Here is a 19522-nt window from a genome sequence, read left to right as displayed (position 1 = left end):
TGCTAATATTGATTGATTACACATTGATTAAATATTTGTAATTTTTGTCGAATGTGCTAAATATTAACATGCTAAACATGTTAATATTAAGTATTTCGCATTTAAAAGTAGAATCGTGCAATTTTTGTGAAATGGACAAATACGCAAATTTATATATTTATATTGATATAATAACTGTAAATCAAATACGGTTAATATCGAACAGTCTAGCAGAAATTAGTTTAAGTAACTGCTCTTCTGTTTAAGTTAACTGCTCTTTATGCAGTTTCTTATTATATTGATTTATATTTTTAACTTTACATCTAGTTTATATATGTTTATATTTGTTGTTTCTTTCACATACTGATACAGTTTGAGAAACAATTCTAATTTGTGGTAAGTACTAATCTTCAGATAGGTATAGATTTCTGCTCAATGTTTTATTTTTTCAATTGAATGGTAATATTTATGCTTCACTTGTTTTTAACTTGGAAAAATGCAAACATTAGGCACTCATGCTATAAGCATGATTTTATTAGAAGAATTTTACGATCTGTTATTTTATTATTTTATAAAAATAATTTTTTAAACACAATCTCTCTTGCAAGAAAAACATTATGTATCAAATCAGTGAAAAAAACATTTTGATTTTGAAAGTTGAAAGAAATTGAATCGTTTTTAATCTTTGCTTTAAAATTCTCGTGTATTTTTGCACGAAATAAACTACATCTTTCGAAACGTTAAAAAAGGAACCAATTACGCGCGTCATTGAATTGAAGTGCACTGTAAGAAATAAACGCATCTCGATTTTTTAATTATGCCGATAATCATTTTTTCTGATTATTTTCGCGCCAAGTTCGTTGATTAATTGAAAATCTTGGCCGCGGAATTAAAAAGGTCGACGACTTTTTTTAACATAATTCTGTATCAATTTTTTTTCAAATTTTTTTTTCTCTTTATTATGGGCTGATACACTATCGCGAATATTCCGGACGTTTCTGCTTCTTCCTTTTTTTTAAAAAAACGTTTTTACAATATTATTCTCTCCAAACTCTTTCGATCCCAATCGACAATCATATAACATATCATTAACAAGACATTGTGTCATTACATACGCGCTCATGTAACGGGATGTAAAGGGCGCGCAGCATCGTTTTCTCGCATACTGGAATCTTATTATTGTATCAGAGGACTTCGTCAATCAATATAATGTGGAAAATGAGTGTAAGATTCTTTCATTCGGAATCATTTACTTCATGAAAGTCTGTATTTCCCAAAATATCTTTGGAAAACAAATAATACCCTGAGAGAATTTTCTCTTGGAATTTACCCTGAAAATCATGGTAATCGTGGGACAATATGGTATGGAAAGAATTTTATGAGAATTTCTCTAATTAATATTTATCACAATAAAAATAATATCTATCACAATAAAATATAAAACATGGTTGAATAATTTTACTAAACTGCATAGTAAAATTAATCAAACATATATTTTATATTTTATTAATATCTATTTTAATAATATCTATTACATTATATTAATGTGATAAATATTAATTAGAGAAATTCTCATAAAATTCTTTCCATACTATATTGTTCCACGATTACCATGATTTTCAGGGTAAATTCTAAGAGAAAATTCTCTCTGTGTAGAATCATATATTTCTTCCAACTAATTTTACGTGAGAATCTTAATTAAATAAAAAATTTTAATTTGATACTTAAGTATACATCCAAAATTTGTTAACTGTTAAAAAAAGTAGCGTCGAATTACAAAAATTAACGAGACAAAGTCGATTTTATAATTAGCCTAAGAAAGTCACGTGAAAGATACGCGCGAATTTTACGATTTGCAATTACATTATCAAATAAATCGCATAAAAATGTATAGTAAAAGAAAATGTTTGTTCTTGCATGGGAAACACGTGGATGCCTCGCCCCTTACAATCTTATTATTATCTCGTCGGCGGATTAACAACATAAATACAGTAACACAGTCGACGGGTATGTCGGTACCCGTATACAGTGGTCATTGTCAAGGACGCCTTGCGTATCTTGCATAATGCGTGTCCCGTATTTCGCATACAAATACAATCGCCGAGCACGCGAGCATAACGATCGCTGTAATATTCATTTATAATTTGATTTTTCGTTCGCATTGTAAAAATGCGCGCGTAATCTCTATAAATCTTCCTAATCTGTCATATAATAACGCAACTAAGGATTCTCGCGTAATTTAACATTTGCGTAATTCAATGCTAACCGTTGACGTTATTCACACGATTTTCCATTGATATTTGACGTAGCAAACATTCTTAAATAATAAAGGAAATGAATAATTTTTATATACTAAGAATAATATATAATGAATAATATATAATAAGAATATGTTATTTCCTTTATTTTTCGCATTATCTAAGAGATTTTATTGTATTATTTAAAAGATTAGAATTTATTTTTGAATTATATATAATTATTCCAAACACTGTTTATTTGTGTCAAACAACGGCGGAAACACGTGCGAATAGCGTTACGATGTTGGTGCTGAAATTACGCAAATGTCAAAAATTATGTGGGCATTATTTTGAGTATATGACACACATATGTGACACACATTTTTTTTATTTTCAAATCTTCATATACAATCAGCCCAGGCATAAGATTGATATTGTACAAATGGAAGTTTAACTTGATCATATATTTTCGACACAAATTGTAGCGGCATCTTTTTCGCAATTACAGGGGAAACGATTACAAACGAGAAATCGTTGTTTTCCTCGATTTAACATTTTGAATCATTTAATTTTGATGATTCTGTCAAATAGAAAATGATATACGCGAATAATTAAAAAAATTGCGAAGAGATAAAGGCAATTATACCTTTGTCACATTATATCGAGAGATACGTAGAAGATTCGTGATATAACATCCGCATTTTCTTTGCGAACTTTCACGATCTTTTCACCTCTGTCTCTGTCATAAATCGGTATATTAATGATTTCACTAGACACTTGACTGACTTTCGGCGAAAGTTTGCATGAATTTAGAGAACTTTTCAGTTCTCGCAATTCTGTCGCATCTGCGAGGTAAACTTTGCAACACTATCGTTTGAAAGTTAGTTGACGTTTAGTAGCACGAAGAGAAATATATCGTCAAATATATATATAACATAAATATCTCGATGATAGTAAGATAATTGATAGTAAATTAGATATATCATTTAATAAGTGTCAAATGAATATTGTTGCCGCCAACAAATTATAATCACATTATTTGTGTAATTAGAAGTAATTTTTTTTTCGAAGAACTGTCAATTCAGAAACTTATCAACAAATCGAATCATCAATTTTTTTTCTTTTCTTTCGCAAATGCACGCGAATTCGCAATCGAGTACAATAAACCTGATACCTGTTACAGCACACGTGTGAATCACGATGACGTAACAATACTCGATGATTATATCGAGATATAAACGATCTTTATACGTAATCGCGCGGTCATAAACATCTCGCGTTGCGAGAAATTTCTAAAAACCGATCATTACGCGAGATTACATCTATAAGATGACAATTCTTTCGATGTCTCCTTGTAATTAAAGCTCATTTTAAATAAATTATGCGCAAGGATTAGCAACTGTTACGCGAGAGATGTTCAGAAGCAATTATGCGCGACGTTACGTGCTTTTTAGCGTCCGACTAACGTAGGCATTTACCCCGTTATATCATAGTTTACATAACGATACATATAAACATGTGTGATTCATCGAATCGCTTTATCTTTGATCGAGATTTCTATGCAAATGTTTTCCATCTTCTTTCGAGTACTTCCTTCGATCGACGGAAACATTTTTACAGGATTCGACGTCATTATAACGCTCGACGATCATGTATGTATGTTTGTATGCGAGATAAAATTTCTACCGATCGTACTTTACGCAACACTTCGATGGCAAATGACTTAATTTCGGCATAAAATGCATCAATTGTTTTTCGTCATTATCCTATCATTATCTCCATGCATTTTCTCGCGAGTTACACCGCAATTAATTGATATATAAACGGTAGTATTAAAAAATTATTATTTTATCGTTATTAAATAATCGCACCAATTTATCCGATTCACCGTGCAAATTAATGTACATAATTTTTGTGATTATTAAATAATTAAATCATCCTCTGACATATATTTCGCTATCATGTCATGTATCATTCAATCTGTTTCGCGCGCGATTTCTTAATCTACCCTGTACAGAATAGAAAAATAAGCATTATTATATCTAACCGCATCTTAAATCTTTTTTCGGGATGGAGCAAAATGAAGGTTGGATGTTTCGACAAGACGATGCATTCGATAATGAATGAGTGCATCGCGAATGTCACGGCATGCATATTAGTAATAGGTTCGTAATAAACTTATGCCGGATAGTTATGCTTACTTCCGTAATAATACGGTGTGACGATTTTTCTTGTGCAGTTTCAAATGTATGATGTATCAACAGCAGGAAGTCAAAATTGTACGTCACATTGATTATTGTGTCGTCGTAATGCTAAATTAAAAAAAATATTATCGTAAGATGTATTTCAAATATATATTCTCGAGCTTTCTCTTATATCAGTTATTATCGTGTCATTTTCGCATTAATACAATCCAACGCGTTCATAATTAATCGTCGTTCTCATGCATTTCGTATGCATGATTGTAAAAAGTATCGCAAGAAATGTAAATATTACATCAAAAGTGCGAATGCGCTGCAAATTAACAATAACAATAATATATCACAATTAATAGAATGCGTGTTGCTGTAATGGATCGTGTTTATTTCAATCAGACACGTGCCATATTAGAAAACAACGCGAATGTAAAATACATTAGGCATAACATGATGAACGGATCGTCAAAGTAAAAGATAAGAAAAATGATAATTGTAAATTATAGAATATTAATAAAAATTCGGAATCGTGTAATTATTGTTTCCGCGTCGATATTATGAAGTCGATGTTTTTGAAACATATGTACACATAGATAACGTGAACTTTTTCTCAATCAGCCGGAAATACTCGAAATTCTCGTCGACGACGAGAAGGAAGTGTAATCGGAAACGGAAATAACCGCGAGGCTTTCGTGATTTGCATATAAAAGTCATTTGTCACGGAGATAGTTGCTTCCCGAGTTAAACAGATCCTTGAACGTGTTTCTTGGTCGAGATGATTTTCGTTCGTTCACATCATCGCCGAAATCAACGAGCCGAGACCTTCAAACGGAACATTGATTCGCGAATGACTCGAATCCTTTCTAACCATCTCTCGCAATCGCGATATGCAACAATTTTATTTGAGATTTATTTTTGTTGAGAGATACAACGGGATTTAAAAATTAAAAAATCGCCAGAAAAATTACTCCAAATTAATGAGAGACTTTCTTATCGTGTTTTCGTGCATCGTCTTTTAATTACATATGTCATTAAATACGATATATAGCGCTACTATTATGTCAAACACTGATTTATTTCGCTGCGCGACACGTTTAGTGTCTACGACAAACTAATGTATGCAAATTAAAACGTTAATCATGTCGCGGAAGATAGATGACAATTAATCTGGCGGATTGATCTACGCTATTCGAGCCTATGTATATATTATGATAACCATAAATTATAATTGCTATCGATACAAGAATTAAAATGATCCATTCACGAATTAAGATCTAAATCGTGCCTTGTGCAATAATGTCGATTATAATTGTGATACATAAATTTTGAGACAATAACTGCGAAAAAATGATCATCAATTATCATAGATCAGTTGCTAGTAGAACGTTTTTTTCTTTGTTTTTCTTTCTTCTGATTATAAGTATAGCGGGTTGAATAAAAAGTATGCATTTTTTTATAATTATGAATATTTTAATTTTATCTCTCGCGAGAACAATAATGACGACAAGTCTTACGCACCCAATATATACATATATTGCAATAAATGTAGTTTCAATATATATTATGCAAATTTGACAGATAAGACAATTTATAACGCGGTATTTATTTGACAATGAGATCGCAGTAGATATACGCGACAAATATGCAACGTATTTACAATTTCCATCTCGTCTATTTCCACGTGTAAGCTACTTCCATAAGGAGATTCACTAAGAGAGATTTTCAGGTCAGTCGAGAATAAGAGAGATCTCCTTGGATCGGAAATTGATTTTGAAGGTCTCGGCAATCGTATAATTCCCGCCGGTCTCGAAAGAAATTTCAACCGTATAAAGGCGCATCAAGGAAATCCGCGCAAAAAGAATGATAGGCGCCAATTAAGCAAATAAGTTCTTCTAATCCATAAATTGTTAAAGATAAACACTGGCGTGTTAAATTAACTAACACACGTTGAACTAGATCGAAATGCGCGATCGAACGATCGCAAATTGTTCGCGATTCTTCGAGTATAGGTAAAGAACGTTACTTTCTTTCGAACAATAATAATCTAGGCAAATAAATATGAATTATGCGTTTTAATACATTAATTAAATCAAGTTTCTAACTAAATTTGTTTTAAAAACTTTCGCAAATTTTTCTTCTTAGGGTCTTTTCTATATCTAAGAATTACAATCAGGGACCCGGACCGAACCGGAACCAAAACCGAAAACCGTTCCATAATCGTTTTTTTTTTAGTAGAACCGAAACCGTAAACCGTATTGAAATTCTATTAAATTTATAACACCGGAACCATAACCGGACCGTTAAATTACTTTCGGTTTACGGTTCTTTTCGATATTTTTTTCTACTTTTGCGCAAATGACGGAAATGCCACGATAACTGCCTGCTTAAAGTGCAGTACAATTAAAAATAAATTATAATTTAAATGTTCTGAAATACATGTATTATCGCAATAACGATAGCTGTGAGGATAGTATGTTTTCACACAGAGTCTTCAAAATGGAAACGCTAAAATATTTCGTAAACAATGCATATTAGAAAAAAATGTTTCAAACAAGGTCAACTTAATTTTTTTAAATGGAACCATATTCTTGTATAACTCAATTATAGTGTTTTGCAAAGCTCTCGAGATAAGCTACAAGAATATGCAATGGGGGGTTCCATTTAAAAAAATTAAGTTGACCTTGACCTTATTTGAAACAGTTTTTTCTAATATGCATTGTTAAATATTTTAGCGTTTCCGGACTTTTTGAAGACCCTATATGTATATATATATATATGTATATATATATATATATATATATGTATATATATAATATAGATACATATATATATTTTCATATATAATATAAAGTGTTGTTTATTTATGTCATAAAAATTAATAATAATTGTTTAAAGTAATATAATTTAGAAATTAATTTAATTATTAGAAAAACGAAAAGTAAAAATTTTAAAAACCGGAACTGTAACCGAAAAAATCGTAATTTAAACAGTTTCGGTTTCCTGTATTTATCAAAAAACCGAAACTGGAACCGGAACAGTTATTAAATATTTTATTAAACCATAACCCCGAAACCGAACCCTAATTTTGTTTCGGTCCGGATCCCTGATTACAATTTACAAATGGAAGTATTATTTTCTTTCCGGTATATTAATTTGAAAATAAGTGATTTTATTGGCATAAAAATTGAATAAGAATTGGATTTTATTGGATAAAGTATATCAAATTTTTCCGAGAGAGACTGAAAGGAGGCGATCACGGAATTGAAATGCAAAGATGACGTTTCACAGTCATTGTCTCGGGTCAAGGACGCGCGTCGCTAATCGCAATCGCTCCTATTGTCGTATGTAACATTGACTTTTTATTACCGGTGTAGGACTTTGCAATCACTAAGGAGGACATACCTCCTGCCGCGAATGGATGTAGATCGTTTTGCCGTGCTTAAACTTGCATTGATATGTGTATACGGTGAGCCGATCTTAATCGCGTCTACTGGATGTCTCCAGGTGATCGTGAGATCGCATAAGAATAATGAGCTTTCGAAAAAAGAGAGCTCGAAGCCGAAGGCGTCGTTGCACTTTAATGCAATCCTAGGTTTCCTTATACGAGGTGCTGATAAGGATGATACGTTACACTAGTGAATTAGAAGCTATCCTCTCTCTTTCTCTCTACGTTTTTATTTTATTTTATATTTCTAATTTTTTCTATTATTTTATTTTAAGGTATTTTTTATTTATATAGCACAAATTGGGAAAATTTGCTTTTTTTAATTTACGCATTTGAAAATTAGCAAGTCTTGCTCCAAGTATAATATTAGCTTTTCCTCGCATTTTCTTTATTTTATTTTGACGACATGACTATTGTTACACATTTTGCCAACAATAACTTACGATAATATCATCCTTATAAAACGCATCTCCTTTGTTATTGTTATAAATATACTTATTGTCAGACCGAACTGCAATGAAGTGACTAAACTGTAGCGATGCATAAAGAAAACACGCTATATGGATGCGAGAATACGATGCAACATATAATTTATCGTCCCGGCAACAATGACGCTATCTTTATTAGTCCATTTTTCTTAAGAAAAAAATGGACCGGGGCTAACTCGCGGGGCTAACTCGCGGGGCTAACTCGCGTCATTTAGAATTTCTCAGCATCCTTCTCTCGAGCCTTTTGCATTGACATAGGTCAGGGATGTGTAGAATTATCGAGATCTCGGTTGCAAATACATACGTACGTTTCGTTCGCATTGTTATTAACTGTCGTGCGCTTTTTATCATGAAAGCGGACTCACAATCACTTTGGAGGTCGTACCTTCTGTCACGAATGGATAATATAATGGCACCTTTTACCCGGTAAAACGTGCTCGCGATTCAACGCTACGGGAAGAAGTCATTATCATGCATGAGAAGTTACAATTCAATGTGTCACGGTGGTCTAACTCATCTTTTTTGAGAAAAACAAAATTCAGTATTTACTTATTCGCGTGAAGATCGATCTGAATATCCATTTTATTCAAGAGATGTCCCCTTTCTTTTCCCTCCACGATAATATCCACGTAATCCCACATTCTCTCTCCCTCTCTTATTATGTAGATACTGTAAAAATTATATATATAATTATGATATGTTTAAAATCAAATTTAATCTATAGAATTTAATTCATTTAAGAATATTTATCGAATAATCTCTACTCACTGATCACGCGAAGATACCCTGACGAAGAGACCTCGGAAGAGACGGCGCTTGGAAGGGCATTTTGCAAACGGAGCGTCGAGGCGTTTCGAGAGCCCCCGGCTCTGCCTTTACCGCATCGCTATAAATGCGAAGTCGCGGACGAAAATGATCTCAGTGTCGAGCGCGAAAAAAGCCGCGACGGTGCGTCCGGGCAATTGTGTCTTCCCGATTCATCGCGACACACGCAACGCTACTGGGTTCCTCTATATAGGACAAACACGTGCTCGTCGTGTACACACGCACTCTCCGATACCGCCGCGCGAAGAGAACCTCGGTGAGGGACATCGCGAAAATTCGCGATTCGGAAACAGCCGCGAATCCGGGACTATATAATAATCGACGTACATTCCGTCACGAGACTTCCGGTGTCTTTTTTCTTTCTCTTTCTCTCTTGTCTCTCACAAGTGATCAAATTTTGATCCGTGATTGTCGGGCAGAATCGTTTCCGCCTTTTACAGCTTTTTAATTCATGATCCACGACTAAAGCGTTCGCGATTATCGCGAATAAGTGATAGACCTCTTGATTGGAAGAGAGATGTGGACTCTGACCAGAGAGGAATAGTCTTGCCACACATTGTTGATCTGGCCGGAGAACGCAGCTGATAATTGCAAGGTATTTACATTCTGCATATTTATCTTTATTATTGATCGTAATATATTTGAATTAGTTGCTTTTTATAAAAGTATTACATACATATCTTCATTAAATTAGATTGAATTAATTAGATAGGTATTAAAAAAACAAAATTAATATGTTATTAAATTAAATTACACATAAATTTAATTGAAATAATTTAATATTTTAATAGTAGTGAGTTTAATTAAAAAAGAATAGAGATTTCGAAAGAATTAAGATTAATTTTATACATATGATATCCGTTGATAAACACTATATTTTTTTTCATCTTTGCCATTTAGTTATGTAAATTATATGTTGATTCTCTATATATTTCGATGCGTTTTGAAAATATTATGAATCGCGCGTCCAGAAAATAACTTTGAAAACTTAATTTACGCGTGTCGAGGTCTCGAGTGTTGCCAAAGTGCCGAGTTGGCGAAAATAGAAATTGGAGTTTATAAATATACATATATCGTATTAATACATTGCAACACGGAAATGTGTGTTGTGTTATCAATGCAGTTGGCAAATTGCAATTTAAGAATCATATACGCAGGTTCCAGTTCGGTTCGCGTATCAAAATAAACTTCTCAGATATATTTTTAATAATTATCGAAATTAATACGAATGACTTTTAATCCCGATTTTAATCGATTAAAAAGCATTCTGTTGATGTGCAAATTTGATGATCAGCGTCAAATTTTTCGGATACGATAATACTACTACGTTTCGCTTTCTCTCTCTTTCTCGTTCTCTTTATCAAGTAATGAACAGAACTATAAACACTTGTATTCTTCTCTAAAGCGATAAACAGAACAATAAATGTTTGCATCAAATTAATTTTCAATGTCAAAGCCAACGTACACAGTATCAGGGACCCGGACCGAACCGGAACCAAAACCGAAAACCGTTCCATAATCGTTTTTTTTAGTAGAACCGAAACCGTAAACCGTATTGAAATTCTATTAAATTTATAACACCGGAACCATAACCGGACCGTTAAATTACTTTCGGTTTACTGTTCTTTTCGATATTTTTTTCTACTTTTGCGCAAATGACGGAAATGTCATGATAACTGCCTGCTTAAAGTGCAGTACAATTAAAAATAAATTATTTTTTAAATGTTCTGAAATACATGTATTATCGCAATAACGATAGCTGTGAGGATAGTATGTTTTTACACAGAGTCTTCAAAATGGAAACGCTAAAATATTTCGTAAACAATGCATATTAGAAAAAAATGTTTCAAACAAGGTCAACTTAATTTTTTTAAATGGAACCATATTCTTGTATAACTCAATTATAGTGTTTTGCAAAGCTCTCGAGATAAGCTACAAGAATATGCAATGGGGGGTTCCATTTAAAAAAATTAAGTTGACCTTGACCTTGTTTGAAACATTTTTTTCTAATATGCATTGTTTACGAAATATTTTAGCGTTTCCATTTTGAAGACTCTGTGTAAAAACATACTATCCTCACAGCTATCGTTATTGCGATAATACATGTATTTCAGAACATTTAAAAAATAATTTATTTTTAATTGTACTGCACTTTAAGCAGGCAGTTATCATGACATTTCCGTCATTTGCGCAAAAGTAGAAAAAAATATACTAATTTTCTATATACTAATTTTAGTAGCTCGAATAGTCAAGCGTGTCAAGAATTACAAGGGCTGTTGAGGATATGTTCATCCTACCGTAATATATATTGAACCGAGTTCTTTAAACATACTGACTATACAAACATCAGCTGAATTTAAATTATAGCTAGACTTAGTCTCTACGTGCATTTAATTAACCATTGTCAAGACTAACTAATGTGTTGTAAAACTAGATTTATTTCTGTGATCTATCTCTTATTTTTCATTTTTGAATGTCTTATATTTATGCTCACTGTCATTATTGCGCATTCTTATTTCTTGCACTCGAGAAGATGTTTCAAAGTATTTAATAAAAACACACACACACACACACTCTTTCTTTCTCTCTATCTGTATATATGTAGTTCTTTATTAATTAAGAAAAAAGAGAAATTATGAATTGTATTTGCTCGCAAATAATTCGTGTTTCTATTCGTTAACCGAATTATCACAAATCTGCAATGATAAATGAGTATTGTCTCATATTCTCCGTCTAATGGTCTCGAGATTCGTGTAATTGTGTTATTGCACGTCAATGATAACATATACTTTGTTACAGCGAACAAACGTACGTTCCGTCGCGATGCAAACCGGAAATCGAAGTGCAACAATCTAGCGTGCAATGTATAATTTCAATTCGTGATTTTCCGATAGCTTCGTTTATCTCCATCTTGTTTTTTACGCAATAATCGGACATAGAAATTTTTCTAGAATTCTAGATTGAAAATTTCTTGTAATTTAATATAAATTTTTCTACACGAATAAAAAAAATTAAATGTGTGACACGAAAATAATGATCGTTTAGATTCGAATATATCATTCGCATGATTGGCCTTAAGCATTTGACAGGCAGAAAGAAAGGATAATGTCGCGCATAGACTCTTAAATCCACTTATCAAATCAAATTAATTAAACGATCTCACGTCGAGACATGTATTTCGTCGCATATGATGAATGAGAATGTATGCACTGACATTTGCAAGCAAATTTATGATCGTCGTCGTTAATCAACATCGATCTTATCAAATAAATAGCAAGTGATGTAACGGTGAAATTACACGAGGTATGACGCGCGAGATAGAATACAAACGATAAAGTTAATCTCTAATCCTTCTCATGCTGTATTAAATCACATTAAGCGTGTGAAAATTGATTGAAAAGTAACGACAGTAATGAATCGGTCTCGTGAATTATGAAGTCCAATATTATTGCCTCTAAACATTTCGAGTGCCAAACTATAGCGGCGATTAAATGTTTAATCGCGCGACTATGGTTTGTTTCTACCAACGTCGATTAACTTTAACCTACGGTTAAACTATATCTTTGTCTTTTTTCAGCTACGTTTTTAAAAAGAGACAAAAATAGTTTAACCGGAGGTTTTAAAGTTAACCGATGTTGGTAGAAATGGGCCTATATTAAGCAAAATAAACAGAGTTAAATTAAACAGAGCTCAATAAAGTCTTCTAGATTATTTCGAAATTTTTTAATTACAAACATTTCTATACAGACTATATTTTAAAGTAGATTAAAATTATTTTATTTTAATTATGGGGAATTAAATATTTTATGGATTTAATTAAAACAGAAGTTTTTATCTCAAAATGAATACAATTAAAAAAGTAAAATAATTATATGAATAAATATCAATGATACATTGATTGATAAAATTACGCAAATAAATATGTGATAGAATGTGACAAATGAATAAATTGCAAAGGCTAATAAATCATAAACGGAATTAATTAATTCGAAAGATGAATTTGTGGAATATCTCCACTTTTTTATCGCGTGGAGTCTCGCAATTACTCTTATACAATGTAATCGACACTGTAGGTAATTATTATGTGTTTTTCATCGCGGATCAATTATATGATTATCGCGAAATTGCCTCCAAGCTTGAAATCTTTTGGAGAGCCTGATGGACAATCGTTTATTTGCACGATTGTTTACTTGCATGCGTAATTATTATTATTAACATTGAGAGGCACATTGTTTCGCACCGAACAGCTCGTCGAACTCACGAGACTTATGCTTTTTGATTCTTTTTTTTCTATTTTTTAATATTATATCGGTAAAGAGATATGCAAATAGAGTCAATTTTTAGCAATCAATATAATTTAAAGTAATCTATAATTACACATAATTGCATAATTAAGAAGTTATTTGCATATCTCTTTTCGGAATTATTTTCAAACTATGTTTATAATTTGGTAACACATGGCGAAATTATTTAATTATTTTAATAACATTTTACAGTTACCACATTCTGTCGTGCACGATGATCGCGCAAACGAGACTATGGTGGAAGATCCTTCATTCCGGCAACAAGAAAGCTGTAAGTAATTTAATTCTGTATTACGATTACGCGATTAGCGACGCCGCAATTAAGCACGCCCGCGATGATACCGCATTCTTCCGTGGTTGGAATTGCGATGCGGAATGCGCATTGTGGAATTTTAGTATTTTGTTGCAAGAGTAGCGAATGTCAAATAGCACATAAATAAGAAGAGAATCTAATAAGAGAGATATATTAGATTCAATTATTAGATATTTATTTAATCGAGCAGACGGAACAAAGCAATGCACTCACATATGTGCAACTTTTTCGCTAAAATTTTTGCTCTTAGAAAATGTCAATCAAATGTGAGACTGATTGTGATTGCCGACATGAAATAATTACTGAATGACGAAGATGACATGCCGAATGCTTCTTGTACCGATTACGCAATTGTCAATACGATAAGAATAAATTTAAGAACAAAGTATAATAAAATAAAGTATAATAAAAAGTTTATTAAAATTCTTATATATATATATATATATATATATATATATATATATATACATACAATGGATAATATAAGAGAAAAGGGCAATATATTAACAAATAATATAGATGATATATATGAGAGTAACAATATGTGTAAATAAGTGATGTAATAAATAAAAGATAAGTATAATATAATAATAACTTATTTAAAAAAATAAAATAATAACTAATTATAAATAGAAAACTAATAGATAAGTCAGATATTTATTTTTTGTTTTCTATGTCTATCTGTCATCTCTCGGCCTCATAAACTACAATCGATGCGAATAATTATTGCGAATATCACATGTTTGAACAATGAACTTATATCTAACGAGATACACGAAGGGGAGACGATTTATACAAATAAATAAATGAATAAACACCCACGGAGAAGGCGATCGCTAAATCGGCCTTCTCGATCCTCGTCCTTCGCTCGCGCACGATGCCGCAGAATTTTTTAAGCTAATGTACGACTGTATATAACAATACATTCTGTTTTTTTCTCGTCCCCGCGACTTTAACGCTCTGTTTCTTAACAACTTCAATGATCTTCCGTCTGATAACGTGCAAAACGAACAATATGGATATAATTTTTAAGATCCATCAAGGTTGATATACATATATTCAATAATTTAATTATTTTATTTATTATTTATCTATTAATTTTTTTAATAAGAAGAAACACGAGTTCTTATAATTATATTAAAATCGTAAACGTTCTTAATATTTGTGAAGGTCTATAAAATCAAATGTCTCTAGAACAAAATTTCTTTCGGAGGGGGGAAATATCGTTCTTATTTAAATTCCATTATTCTGAAACGAATTTGCATACGAAATCGTACGACAATACATTGTAAGTATTGTAATCCCGAACGCGAATAAACCTTGATTCGACCTTCAGGAAACGTATGGACCTTCTTCTCGCGATCCGAATGATAATGATTAATAGCGGAGATACATCATTATATGAATGATTTATTCGTCTGTCGACAATTTGTCGCGCAAATTTTGCATCTAGACGTATTTTATATCTCATATGTGATATGATATACATATTTATTTTTTAACTGAAGGTATCGAATGAGAAATGATAACGCACGTCATACGCGTCATCATATCACTATTCATTATTGTTTTTGTATAGAACTTGCGGAACGTTCAACACGTGCCAAATCATATCGAAACAATGAAAAAGTTTATTGTTGCCTTTCTTGTAATGAAAATTTCTTAATGTCAAAAATGAGAAATAATTTTTTGGATTACTTCCCGCATGGAAAAAGCATATAATATAATATTTATATAATATGTAGTGTGTAAAATTTTGTATTATAAAACTGTATATATATGTATATATATATATTTAAAATTATTAAAAATTTTTTATTATATTCATATATACACGATAATGTGTTATTTTTACTTAAATTTTAAAATTAAAGTTTAATTATAATATAAATATTATTTATATTATTTATAAATTATTATTATTATTTATAAATATTATTATTATTATATCTTTTATGTGAAAGTATAAGCGAGTAATATCGACTATTCGTTTATTATCCTCTATATTAGTATAAAATAATAAATAGTTTTCGGTTTTTTTAAAATTATCTTTAAAAGAGGCATAAAAGTTTCTTCGAATTCGAAATAATAAAAACTGATGTCTATATGTGTAACTTATTTGTACATGATAAAAATCAACCAATGTTAATCACTGCTCCGTAAGATACGATCTACATTAATTATTAGTTTTAAATACTATTGGTCTCTAATTACTTTTTTATAATTTCAAGTTAATCGTTTGAATTATGTAACAATGATGTTCATGCAACGTAACAATATTAACGTATATATTTATATATTACGTAAAGCAAAATGTGTTGATAAGAAGGATTTACATATTTTGTTTGTCAGTCTCGGGATTTAATGTTTCATTGTATAATCGATCAGTATTGATTAGTATTTCAATACGTGTTCGCGGAAGTTGATTGACATTTCAAACACGATATTTCGCAAAAAATTATAATTCTAATCGCTTCATTATCGAAAACAAATTGTAAAAGGAATATTTCCAAACTTACGTATTTATCGTGTATGTTGTGTGTGTGTGTGTGTGTGTGTGTGTGTGTGTGTGTCTGCACACATTAATCATTATTATCTTCAATTTATCTTTCTGCAAATTTGAAATTTAAATATTTAAATATATCAAAATTATAGCAACATAAATTTCAATTTACTAAAATTTATTGATTGTTAAATTATTACTGAATTAATCTGTTCTCTTTCTCATACATCTATATACTCATTAAATAATAATAATAAAGTTTAATTGATATAATTAATCAAATTATATTAATTAATCACAATGTTAACAAAAATATATTTGCATACAATATTTCATTAACCAATCTGACATTGTTTTCCAGATCCTCGCGGGCCTGGCTGCGCATTCCGGACAAATTTCCGTGGGATTGTCTCAGGGATACAGCGCGATCTTGATTCCGAGGCTCTTCGAGTCAAATTTCGCGGATCAATCGCAGGCCTCGTGGATCGCCTCCCTCGGCGTCGTCTCGAATCCTCTCGGCGCCCTCGTCGCCGGATTCTGCGCCGAATTCTTCGGCCGCAGATCCGTAATCGCCCTGGCAACGCTACCGCACATCGCTGGCTGGCTACTGATTGCGTTATCGAAGGACGTGCCGATGTTATATGCAGGTAGATTCGTTAGCGGCATCGGCAGCGGAATGGCCAACGGACTCTATCTCTACGTCAGCGAGGTACGAGTGCAGATCCTGTGAAATGCATCCTTGATAGCCAAGCGATTCCATATAATTGCGACACTTTCTGTTAATAAAAAAAATTTCCTTTTTGTGATAATAATTTAATAATATTAATAATTTTAATAATTTCTTTATTAATCTTGAATTAGTCGCATAGTAATTAATTATGCGTAACAGTCGATGCACACGTTTTTTGCAAAGATTAAATATATCGAGAACAAACTTATATTTTCTTTCAGACAGCAGCTCCAGATCAAAGAGCTTGGCTCGCGAGTTGTGGACCAGTTCTCGTCTCCCTGGGCGTTTTGATAGTTTACACCTTGGGTGCCTTCACAACGTGGCAAAAGGCGGCAGCTATCAGCGTCGGACCAGCGATTCTATCGCTCGCATTAACACGGTAATTATTTTCTTTATATAATATATCAATCTTCTTCTAAAAAAAAAATTATAAAATAAAAAAGTCAAAATGTCAAATATTTTAAATAGTCGAGAATTTTGACAATTAACAACGATTCTTTAATTGCGAACGATCGTTAAACGTGAGATATGCTTCTCCAGAATGCTACCAGAAACTCCCGCATGGCTGACCTCGAGGGGTCGAACGGACGAGGCTAAAGAGGCTCTTCTGTGGTTACGCGGTCCCGGGTTCAACGTCGATAAAGAGTACCAAGAACTCCGTGACGCGAACACGAAACGGAAGGAGAAAGAGGAGAGTCTACTGCGGGCGCTGCACATGCCTAATGTGTGGAAACCATTCCTCATACTCCTCATCTTCTTCGCCCTCCAACAGCTGTCCGGCATTTACGTAATTCTATTCTATGCCGTGAGCGTACTCGAAGATATCGGTGTGGACGTAAACGAGTATGCGGCCAGCGTCGTCATGGGTGTCATCAGGTTGTTTGCGGCGATCCTCGGCGCTGCACTGGCCAACACCTTGGGTAGGAAGAGTCTGGCCTTTGTTAGCGGTTTCGGAATGGCTATCGCGGCCATGGGAATCGCTCTTTTCTTCAGGTTCGCATTTTCGATTGTCGTTAAATCTTTTTTATCTAAACTATTTTTTTTCTTGTTTTGTTTATTCATTATACTCGCTCTTTGAAAATTTTAATATTTGTGATTTTCCAGGTTCGAACTTCCTTCATGGCTACCGCTCTTCTGCATCGGGACTCACGTGGGCGCATCCATGATCGGTTTTCTTACGTTACCATGGGTCATGACCTCGGAATTGTACCCGTTAAGATTCAGGGGCAGTTTGGGCGGTCTTACGACCAGCATCGTGCAGATATTGACATTCGCCGCGATAAAAATGTATCCGGATCTGAATGCCGTTGTCGGTCTGGAAATCACGATGTGGATATTCAGCGCAGCCGGTCTCTTAGGCGCCATCTTCGCGTTAACGATATTGCCGGAGACTCGAGGACGCAGTCTCGACGATATCGAAATGAAGTTCTCGCGCAAGTCAAACGACAGCTCAACAAGTCCTTGCAAGATTTTCTCCAACACGTGGTGGCAACCGAAGAACATTATCCTCAAGCGATTCACATCGATCTCGGAGGAGAAGCAGTCGAATATCATCACGAACGCGTATACTTACGACAACTTCTGCCTGGAGTTGTCGCCGGAAAACCTAGGGAAGAGTACGAAAAACTTCGAGAAAGAACGAATTCGCGATCACAGAGTCATAACCAGCATCGAAATCGAACACGCGTATATTTAATAAGAAATTAAATAATTTTTGTACGTGAATTTACGAGTATTGTATACTTCCGAAAAGTGTATATTTATTTATTTTATACTAATGACAAATCGAATTAGTTACGTTAATTTATGTGATTTTAAATAATATAAAATTATTGCTTAGTACCGTCGACCGAACAAATGTTCCTTTAGTATTATAAGCATTCCTAAAAGCGCGGTATCAAAGATAAATTACGTAAGTTTTTATAGTGATTATATAAACACACAATATATGTATACACATATTTTCTGTAATTTTAGGTAAATGTGTGTGTGTGTGTGTGTATATATGTGTTGATAGAAATTTCCTTCGTATAATTTCCTTACTTTGTTATTATTTAATTTTTAATGGCGCACATTTTTTGTACAGATTGTACAAATATTTGTACATACGTATTTATACGGTTTCATTTACATGATAAGTTGTGTAAATAATCGATTAGATAATTTTATTGTCTATTTTAATTAATAATATATGTTAATATTTGTATTATATTTCTTACATAACAAAATGACAAAAAGAGCTTTATTTCATCAAGAAATGTGTCATTATATGTATACATATATCGCGATATTAAATATCTCTATTCTTCAAGCAATGATCTTGTAGCCTAACATGTTTGCCTAATAGCAATGCGCGTTGGCCGACAGCCGATCTTTAAAAATTAACTAATTTATACACGAGATATTCATCAGCTCTCCCACCACGGCTCCTTACGTCCTCTCTATCGCGCTGTCACCGCAGCGTTCACCTCCTGCAAAATCATAGTACTCTATCACCGGCACA

General features: G+C 32.7%; 1 protein-coding gene across 1 annotated transcript; it reads left to right on the top strand.

Moving 5' to 3' along the window:
• The first annotated feature begins 9006 nt into the window (after nucleotides 1-9006).
• LOC145934464 (trehalose transporter 1-like protein) lies at nucleotides 9007-19240 on the top strand. Its single transcript, XM_083034906.1, has 6 exons — nucleotides 9007-9764; nucleotides 13666-13744; nucleotides 16651-16998; nucleotides 17241-17398; nucleotides 17560-18012; nucleotides 18124-19240. Exons 2-6 carry the CDS (start codon nucleotides 13688-13690, stop codon nucleotides 18713-18715), a joined length of 1608 nt encoding a protein of 535 aa, XP_082891032.1. The 5' UTR covers nucleotides 9007-9764; nucleotides 13666-13687; the 3' UTR covers nucleotides 18716-19240.
• Nucleotides 19241-19522: the final 282 nt, after the last annotated feature.

This window comes from Prenolepis imparis, unplaced genomic scaffold, assembly GCF_030444845.1.
Source record: "Prenolepis imparis isolate NDT839.2.m4 unplaced genomic scaffold, iyPreImpa1.0 SCAF_3, whole genome shotgun sequence".
Taxonomy (NCBI): domain Eukaryota; kingdom Metazoa; phylum Arthropoda; class Insecta; order Hymenoptera; family Formicidae; genus Prenolepis; species Prenolepis imparis.
The sequence above is the reverse complement of the archived record's forward strand: the minus strand, read 5'-3'. Positions and strand labels throughout refer to the sequence as shown.